At 43.8% G+C, this 10,567-nt stretch overlaps 1 protein-coding gene across 3 annotated transcripts in view; it reads left to right on the forward strand.

Annotated features, from left to right (window-relative positions):
* Positions 1–10,567, forward strand: part of ZMYND11 (zinc finger MYND-type containing 11) — a 685,469-nt gene that overhangs the window by 84,874 nt on the left and 590,028 nt on the right. For all 3 annotated transcript variants that reach the window (XM_086941507.1, XM_086941508.1, XM_086941509.1), the window contains exon 2: positions 9,918–10,053. In XM_086941507.1, the coding sequence (XP_086797633.1) occupies positions 9,938–10,053 (116 nt within the window). In that variant the 5' untranslated portion in view covers positions 9,918–9,937. The remainder of the gene's footprint in view (positions 1–9,917; positions 10,054–10,567) is intronic.

The following is a 10,567-nucleotide window of genomic DNA, read 5'->3' on the forward strand; positions in this document are numbered from 1 at the left end:
TTGCAAGACTTGAAAAGCAGCCGTCGCCAGGAGTGAAATCACCAAATCAAAGTTTAGATAGGTAGCATAAGGAGTTACCTTGCAGTAGCATCCTGCAGTCTGCAAATCGAACAGCGTGCTTTCAGTGTCCAGCACTTTGCTTAGTATAGGTTTGCGCCCTTCGAGGGAAACCTAGGGAAAGAAAAGTACGCTGTAGAGGATTATGTAAAAAGATCCTTAACTACTTAGTCTGGCGCTAGCCAGGACCATTTGATTTTACTAAAACTGTGTGTAGTATACTTATATGCTCTTTCAGCCAGCCCTCTCCATTCACTGGTCAGTTACGGTCTCATTCATGTTTTCTTCCATTCAGTGCAGCTTAGAGCTTGGGGCAATGGGTCAGCCCACTTAAACCATTGGTTAACTTTACTGAGTGTCTGTATTCTGCTCTCCAGCAACAGAACTGCAGCAATTTCAGTTGAGTTGGCACTTTCATGACTGTTCTGTTGGTAGTCATAGTGGCTTCCCTTTTTTGTTTTTATGCCCACAAACTGACCATTGCATATTACCAATATAAGGACCAGGGTCGCTGTTTTGATTTTTCTGAATGGGTCTGATGTAGGAACTCTTGATTTCATTTAGTATTTGTCCCACTTCCAAGTTTTATTTGAGTGTCCAGGATGACTGCATAATCTTTAGGGAGAATGTTCTCAAATGTAGGATGGACATGACTCGCAACCTTTAGGTAGGTTGGAGAAGTCCTACAAAGATTATGAGAGGTTGTTAAGGAGAGTAGCTCTAGCCCTAGGCCTGATCTAGGTTGAAAGGACGGAAATGAGGTTCGATGGATTTATCTTTCCCTTTTGATGTAGAAATACTTCGCAGGTAAACAATACTGGGCTCCGTAGGATGTCATGCTGAATATATATATTCTGGGTCCTCAGCAAACTTTTTTTTGAAGGAGGAACATTTGAATGTTTGTACATGTTGCACTTGAAACGATTTCTGGAGTTTGTTTCTGGTAAAGGGGTATTCTGGCCAGCGGGGGATTGGTGACATCAGTTCTTAAAAACAAATGGTTGGAAAAAGGACCACAGCACCCTCCACGCTCATTTGTTGTGATGGAAGAGTTGTTCCTGTGGTGTCCACGTTACCCAAATTCACACTTTGTGTTATCACACATGGCAGAACTGCTGCCCATTGGAATCTTCATGCAGAGCTCTGTATGCCCAATGTGATAGACTACCCTTCAGTGTGCATGGTTGTATACCTCACGGGGTTTGAGATGCCATGACTTCTGCACACTTGGAATTGTATCCTTTGTAGAGGCCTGAGCTCCCGTGTATCAAAAGCGTGCGTGCTCTGCTTACTGTGGGGCGTGAGCTCCCCTACACGGAATGCACTTTGTTGTGCCTCATGGGCATGCTTTGTGTTTTTCCTTGCATGGAGTGTGATCTGGCTTGCAGTATGCACACTTGGCGTGGCCCCCTTCTTTCACAGACTGTAGAATAAGGGGGTTTACCCCCTTCTCCAGAGGAGCCTCTGAGTCCAGCTGCACATGAGGATGCAGTCCAGTGCTGGGAGGCTGTTAAAGCTTCCCTCGAAGCACCAGAAACACTTAAGCTGATTAAAAGCAGACCAAAGGCATTACACCAAATTAGGCGCCTTGCTGCACATCCTGGTCTTCTCAGAGCAAATGACTGGAATGCAATAAATAGGCCAGTCCAGGCTTCGATGCCATCCTGTATGCGTTTGGGTCCTAGACTGACTTGAATCCATTCCTGTGCGTTCCCTTTTTATATGATGATTCTCTCTCAAATACCCTCCTACATGCTCAGTGTTACTACCGCGTGTTTCATGTGCTTGCTCTCCTGCCCCCTGGTTGTGCTTGCTCTCCTGCCCCCTGGCTGTGCTTGCTCTCCTGCCCCCTGGCTGTGCTTGCTCTCCTGCCCCCTCGTTGCTTGTGCTTGCTCTCCTGCCCCCTCGTTCGTTGTGCTTGCTCTCCTGCCTCTGCCCCCTGTGTATAGGTGCTAATGCAATAGGTCTCGCATATGCAAGCAATTAAGCTATTGGCAATGTAAATGACAATGCCATTTATCTATGATTTAAAAAAAAGTCATGAGCAATGCCAATAGCTCTACCTTTAATAATGCAGAGACCGTTGCATTGTAAATGCTTGTTTTAAAGATGGGGACCATAATTGACTTGGACCATGAGTCCAATAGGCCCACCTCACAGGAAGCCTTAAATACTCTTGTCACCAGTGGGGCCCATAGATCTAAGTTAGACTTAAAAAAGTCTACTGGGACCCCATCCGGTCCTGGTGCCTTTTTATCCTTGCTAGATGTAAGGGTAATCCGAACCTCTTCAATTGTGATATCTAGTTGAATAGGGTAAGGGGATATAAATTGTGTTTGACCCGGAGCTGCTTGCTGCCTCAAGTTATCTGGCCCTGTAGCAAAAATCTTTGAGAAGTAGTCCACCCGGTAAATTCATCGATAGCGACATCAATACTTGGTGCCTATTTGTTGTCGGTTAGATATGGCGACTTAACCACCGCCCAAAATGCTGAGCTATCTTTTTTCCTACTATTCTCGTGCAATTGGTCCCACAGGGCCTGTTTTAATTCTTTTTTCCTATCCTTTATTGCTACATTGTATTCCCTTCTGAACTTAGCTATTTCTTGAGGTGCCCTTTTTGATTTGTTGAGCGCCTTTTTTAATGTGGAATGGGCGATAGTGCATCTGTGATTGAACCACCCATGTTGTTTCTATTCATTTAATTTCAAGTTTACAGAAAGCTCCTTTTCTATGGCTTTTAGAATGACCCTAAAGTTACTTAATACGTCCACGTCGTTTGTAGACAAATCTAAACATTTGTCAATAGCAGGTTAGGCTATATTGAAAACTCTTCTTGTAATTTCCAGAGGGTCTGTTTTCTCCCACTTTAACGTAAACCCATTTGTTTTACCCAGGGTCAGAGTGTTTTGCTTTAAAGCGCTAGTTAGACTATGCACCCTCAATTTATGTAGTGGTTGGAATGTAATACTAAGGGCAGAGTGATCACTCAGAACAGTTGTATGGATTTCAAAATTTGTTATCTGTTGTTCTAGTGTGGTAGATATAAGGATAAAATCTATCGTACTCTGCCACTGCCATGGAAGGTTGGTTCATAGAGAAGGGAGGAGGGATCTCTCGGATTAATAATAGACATCCCAGCGCAGCGGATTTTAGTGCTGCCGCGGGAAACAAAACTTGTTGCCGCAATTTCCAGTGAGCCCTCAGGCCACGCCCACTACCTGAGGCCACGCCCCCCGCCGAAGGTATTTAAAGACGCACTGATTACAAGTGCCAGTCAGAAGACACTCCTCTCCTGAGGCGGAAGCCGGGATTCCTCTCCCTGGGCATTTACTCTTTGAAATCACGAAGTAGACATCCCCGCGCAGCGGATTTTAGCGCTGCCGCGGGAAACAAAACTTGTTGCCGACATTTCCATTGAGCCCTCAGGCCACGCCCACTACGTGAGGCCACGACCCCTCCCCACGCTCCGCCGTTCCTATAAACTATGTGCATGACCAGGACGCGCAGCGGACGAGCGCAGCGGGCGCGCCGAAGGCGCGCCTAAGGCAAGCCCGTCTGTGCCCGTCTGCGCCCGTCCGCGCCGGGACCGGGCCCAGGGCCATACCCCCTGTCCAGATTCATACTGATGAAGAAATCGGACCTATACCAGCCAGGAACTCCTATCACTAAGACCCTGCGTCACATGTACTCCGATTGGTCTACATAAGGAAGGTAAAAATTGTCCATCCTGCTCACATGTTTTCGCTTTCTCACGGATTAGAGCTTTTAATATGACCAAAACCAACCTAAGATACCAAGCTATAGAAACTCTTCTATTAAAGCAGGTCTAATTAATGTCAGGTCTATGGTCAAACACAATGTCCACACAGCTGAGTTAATTGAAAGCCAAAATATCGATCTTCTATTTGTCACCGAGACGTGGGCAGATGAAGCGTCTGACGCTGATCTGACCCTTGCGATTCCCGAGGGCTTTTCCATCTTTAGAGCCGACGGAAAAATGAAGCGCTGGGGAGGATTAGCAATCATAGCTAAAGAAGAATTCAAAATTAAAAGTTCAGATAAAGGAAGCAACCCGGATTGTGAAACATTGACCTTTCAAATTAAGATTACGAACAATTATACGTTTAACGGCCTACTGATATATAGACCACCTAATGCCAAGACGCCATTAATTGAGCTATTAAGCCCATTTTTAGAATCAAGCGTCTCGAGCCTTGACTATAAATTTTAGGAGACTTCAATATACACTTGGAGAAAAGTTCCGACCCCAAGGTAATCTCATTTAAAGATGAAATGGCAAACTTTGATTTAGAACAAAAAGTACATTTAAATACACACTGTGCAGGCCATACATTAGACGGGATCTTTACTTCATGTCAGAACCTAAATAACATTGATGATCCCATGGTCAGATCACAAGATGGTCTCCTTTTCATTAGAAGTCGCACAAGAGACAGGAAGACCTATCGAAGCCATAAAAAAAACAACATATCCGGACTGGTCCAAGGTTCAACCCCAAGCCTTCATTGACACCCTCTGCTCATCCTATCCAACTCTCGATGCAGACAGCAACAAAGCCTGCAAACAATTCAACGAGTGGTTGGAGGGTGCAGTCCGTCTTACTGTCCCACAAAAGAAAGTCACGTTTAAAAGAAAGACCCCCTCTCAACCATGGTTCTCAGAAGTTCTGAAGGAGCAAAAACAGTTGTGTAGAATGGCAGAAAAAAAGTGGAGCTCCAACTACGACGCCTGGCAAAAAAAAGATTATAAAGCAGCTCTAACCAGCTATAGAAAATTAATAAAAACAGAGAAAAGCAAATACTTCGTCCAAAAAATTAACGAGTCAAAAAACTCCAGTAAAACACTCTTCTCTACTGTTAAAAAACTTTTCAAAAATTGAAAACAATACTTTAGAAGAAATGTCATCAGATTTCTGTAACACACTAGGTGATTTCTTTATAAACAAAGTATCTTCAGTTTTCGAATCTTTCAAAAGCCATAACACAGACATGGCAGATCAGGCTGATCAGGCTACCTCACAACTTATAAAATCAGGGGAACAATCAGCTCAATCTACATTGTTCCAATTTAGTAATCCAACAGTAGATCAAATCCAAAAGGAACTACTCACCACTAACTCAGGTAGCCCATTGGACCCTTTTCCACCCAAAATAAAGCAAATCTGTGCAGAACAATTGAGCCTGGTATTAGAAAAGTTATTCGCTCAAATACTTGGAACTAGTACCTTTCTAGACGACTGGAAAAAGATATCAATCAGACCACTTTTAAAAAAATCAAATCTGGACTGTGAAGAACCAAGTAATTATAGTCCTATAGCTGGGATACTTTTTTCTGCAAAGATTTTAGAGAAACTGTTAAACAAACAGCTATCTCGTTATCTGATGGATGGAAACTGGTTAGACCACTCTGTTTGGTTTCCGTGAAGGACATGGAACAGAAACTGCCTTAATTACAGCTGTGGAAGAGCTTAGGAAACTGCTGGATAATGGAACGAAGGCCGCCTTGATATTACTCGACCTATCGGCGGCCTTTGACACGGTCAGTCACGAGATTCTCCTAACTCGTTTGAAAAATGCAGAAATACATGATTCAGCATGCACCCTCATCGCATCCTACCTAGTAAACCGAACTTTTTCGGTAGAAGTAGGAGAAGCAAAATCTAAATCCTTTAATTCACCATGCGGGGTCCCACAAGGGTCCTCGCTGAGTCCCACCCTTTTTAACTTGTACATGGCCCCCCTTGCAGAAATCATAAGAAGCTGTGGTTTCACTCCAATATCCTATGCTGACGACACCCAAATTGTGGTGTCCATCAGCAAGGATGTGGAGGACACAGCAGAAAAATTTCAATTATGTATGATACAGGTGAGCCAATGGATGGAAAGAAATTGTCTGAAGCTTAATGGAGACAAAAGTGAGGTGATGATATTAGGGGGTGACACAAACATCTGGTCGCCCGCTTGGTGGCCTAATGACTTGGGTAGATGCCCAAGCTCATCAGAAAAAGTGAAGAATCTGGGCGTCACTCTTGACACCAATCTATCTTTTGAAGCCCAAGCCAGCAAGCTGTCATCAACACTCTGGTATATTTTAAAAATGATAAAAAAGATACTGCCTTATCTACCACATGATTCGCGTAAGACAGTAGTGACAGCCTTGGCTCTGTCAAGGATGGATTACGGAAATGGTTTATATGCCGGAGCTACGAAAAAAATCATAGCTAAACTACAACGCCTACAAAACGCAGCAGCCAGATTGGTTTTAGACATACCTAAGTTTGAACCAATCAGTCACAAACTAAAAACCCTGCATTGGCTGCCAATTGAAAAAAGAGTGAAATTTAAATCACTCTACAAGGCACTTCAGGGAACAGGATCACAATTTCTAAGATCTCATTTAAAAATATATGAACCAACGAGACATCTCAGATCTGGCCAATTAAAGCTAATTAGTGTCCCCAGATTCAGGCGAGCTAACTGGGGTGGAAGAAGCTTCCTTGTACATGCAGCACGAACCTGGAATCAGCTGCCTCTTGCCATAAAAACTTGCCCATCTCTGAAATCCTTCAGAAAGGAAGTAAAAACCTGGCTATTCTCTGCATAACTCTAGAAACCGTTCCTAGGAGATGAGGATCTGTCATAGCGCCAAGACGCCCACGGGCATTCGCGCGTTTTACAAGTTGACAAATCAAATCAAATCAAAAATAACAAGGCCCAGATCAAATAGTATGTCATTTAGAAAACTTCCAATTCTCGAGTGAAAAAAGTGGGCAATTGGATCTTCCTTTTCATCCGTTAACCCGCATAAAATAGAGCTGGTGGATTGGCGCCGCGGCTAGGGCGACTGACTCCGGAATCTGGGGATCACTGTTCAATACCCGGAACCGGCGGCAGATTAGCCCAGCACCATGTGACTCTGGGCAATAGCTTGCTTAATCTTCCCGACGGCCCCCCGCGCCTAGAGACCCTTACGGGTGATTGTGCGCTTTACAAATGTGGATTATTTTTGACATAAGTATTGGTTGAAATCACCATCCCAGATAATTGATGCTGACCCTACGGTGCCCCTTATAAGAGTGGATAGTTCAGCATAAAGCTGGCCAGTATGGTGACTAACTCTGCGTCAGGAAGGATATTGTAGAAATTCACCATAATTATTGTTTGTCTTTTTAAAAGAAAGAGTAAGTATCTGAAAAGTCGCTCCTGATTTTACGTTAGATACTTTCATAGCCCCTAGGGTATTGGAAATATAAATAATCAAACCCCCTTTAGCTCTACCAGAAGGTACCGTTAGAGCCGGTGAAAAATATGTTTTAAAGCCCACAAGGTGAATTTCATTGGTAGACCAAGTCTCCTGAAGGCAGATTATGCCAAATTTCCGGACGAAGTCCAACCAAAGGCTGTTCTTCACTTTATGTCGCAATCCCGCTGATTTCCAGGACAATATCCTGATTGCCAATTTATCTGAGGAAGGGTTGTTACCCAGTGACCTCGAGTCAGCCCTCACTGGTGGGACCCCACTTGGAGGTGTTATCACAGCCTGTCCCTCTTTGGTGTGGGGATGCGCTGATTCTATTTCTCCATTCCGGCTATTCTCAATTTTGGGATACTCTCCCCCAGGGTCTCTAAGTTTGGGTCCCACGAGTGTTCGTTTTGGTACTATCAAGATAGCCAAATTACCTGGGTGGTCGTAATGGGTAGATTGCCTTTGGACTTTTTTTATAGGAGAGTTCTGGTTCCTGAGTGAATGATTTAGGAGTCAATCTACTCCGTCTAATCCGGAGAATGCCGCAAAGCGATTGAAGGTAGGGAATCTAAAATTCAAGTCGGAACCCTGAGGCACCCAATCTCTTACCATGTTCGATATCAGGGACTGGGGGTAGAAGTAGGTAAGGTCACGTGTGGAAATTCCCTCCCTCCATATACCAATCCCCAATATAACTGGTGGCTCTAAAGTTAACAATAATTATGTCCCCCCTAATATCCTTGGGCCTGTGCCCTACCCAATCCAATCTTCTAACCTGAAGAATTTCACCATTGATATTTGATGGTAATGGACCATTATTCCTCAACCAGAATACAACTTTATTTTTTAAGGCATGGTAGTGTTCGATTTTACCAGCTTCCAGTTTCGGCACCCCTGTTAGTACCACGACATATGGTGCCGCTTCTGGGGGCAAATCAACTTTGGGCAGAGAAGGTCTTACTTTTTTCGGGGGGGGGGGGTGTATACCTTGTGGGGATAGGTTGTGGGCAATCAGATGTACTTCAGCTCATTCCAGCTACCTTAGGTATTTCCGAAACCTTATCAAGGGGCATTGGGGGCAGTATCTTCGCTACACAGGTAGTCGGGGGATTCACGTTGGTTGGCCCATTTATCATTGTAATAACTGGCAGAGGTGGGGGTGGTAAGGTTTGACCCTGACTGGGGGTTGAGAGTTCTTTCAAAAGGTCAGTATTCGTAGTGAGTGCATTTTGTATTACTCCTAGTTGATCTGACAACCTTTTAACCCTCTCCACTAGTGGTAGTAGAAGTGATTTAAATAATTTTTCAACACCCCCCAGAAGTACTTTAATCGCTGTAGGATTTTGGGCGATGTCGTCCTGCCTAGTGCTCTCTGAGACAGATCCCAAGTTGTGTGTGCCCGTCTTTGGTGTTTTTGCGGATCTACCTCTTTGAGTATTTCCCTTACACTTTCTTTTCTTCAATGGTGGCGCTGGACTGGCCTGTGTGCGTGGGGTTTCCTTTGTTGGGAGTTGTGTTAGAGGGATTACCTGGGAACCTTTGTCAGAATTATCCACGGATGAATTAATGTTCGCAATTTTTATGGTAGTATCCCTAATTAATTGTATAGAAGCTGTTATATCTTGTAGTAGAAAAGGAATAGTTGTGTCCCCATTTATATCATTTTGCTAGTTACCTACTGATGGGGTCGATGCATGACAAATAGGGCCCAGAGATGAGCGTCTATTTTGGATTAATTCCGAGGACAAGTGCCGTTCCGTGAGCGCTATTTCATGTTCTAGCCTAGCTGTTTCCCTGGTGATCTAATTGTCCAAAGTCCCTCTAGACGACCCAACACCCCGTGTTTGCTTTGTGGTGTTAGCCCGTGTGGTCATTGGTACTTAGAATTTCAAATAAGATTGTCAAGAAAAGAGGGCCACCACAATAGGTAGTACAGGTTTCAATCAGTGTCAATTCAGTCGTGATGTTTAAGGTCTTAGCCCAAAGCCACCATAGCGACACTGTAAAAAATAGGAGAAATAGTATCACCGTAAGTGACACTCTCTTACTTTGCCAGTCTAAATCCAGGTGTAAATGGCGGGGCCCAGCCAAGCGAAGCCCCGGACGGCCACAGACGGCCCGCCCTTTGCCCGGGCTTAGCCCGGCTTGTCCCGCGCGCGGTCCCGCGTATCGTGGTAATGGGCGTGTATATCGAGGGGGGCGGGAAGAGGCACCAGGTGCGTCGTGTCTCGAGATGCTCTGCCTTGTGGTCCTCGCAGTCCCGCTCTGTCCCACAAAAAAAGTTCAGCCCCAATTAGGTCAGTGTGGCAGAGGACATAGGCTCCCAGATAATGAAGAGAAGTTCACCAGCTACAGGTCACGGCTACGAGCGGAATGAATCACATTTAAGAGTGTGCAACATAAAGATACTATATGGCATAAGTAACATTTCTTTTGGTGTAATACAGACAAAAATGACTATTTTTCCTTATTGAAATACATGAGTCTCTTTTGATCCTAAAAATATGAATTAATTTTCCTTCACCAGATATATTGCAGCATTTTCTATGTTAATCACTTCATTTACACGTTTAATTTGATTTTGTTCTGCAGCTAAGGATAAAAAGCGAGCCATGGCCCGTTTGACAAAAAGACGATTGGCAGATACCAAAATTATCCAGTACCTGTGGACAGCTATTGAAGTGATCCGTAACCAGAAACAAATTGCAAATATCGATCGCATTACGAAGTAAGTCATATTCTAGCTTTTGAGCCAAAATGTTGTTTCTTTAATCATACACTCGTATTTATATACATATATATATATATATATATTTTGGGATCTGTGAAATGTTCGTCTAACTGGGTCTAAAATATGGAGTCCAGAAGCTCCTGATTGTTTAGAAATGTTTTCTATGCCTAGAACATCTTAGAAAAACTCGTGGTCTTCTTTTATTTAAAGTTGCATCAATTAGTAATTTGAAAACGTGCTCGTTATTTTAGTATGGCAGCGTGTGCCTACAGCAAGTAAATGCATCCTTTTATAACCTTGCTGCTCTGGTTCTTTCTGGGCGTTGTAATTGGTTAATTGCCCTGACTCCTACTATTCTTCTCGCTTCATTGACCCGTTCTTATTCTACTCCCACTGATGTTTACTCTGTTCAGGATGCATGAACATTGTCGCCTTGTCGACAGACTGGCAAGTTTTCTAACTGTGCAAAAATATAATTTTTGGGCACGGACGGAAAACCCGAAAATGAAAC

This window comes from Lissotriton vulgaris, chromosome 10 (genome assembly GCF_964263255.1).
Source record: "Lissotriton vulgaris chromosome 10, aLisVul1.2, whole genome shotgun sequence".
In the NCBI taxonomy this organism is placed as follows: domain Eukaryota; kingdom Metazoa; phylum Chordata; class Amphibia; order Caudata; family Salamandridae; genus Lissotriton; species Lissotriton vulgaris.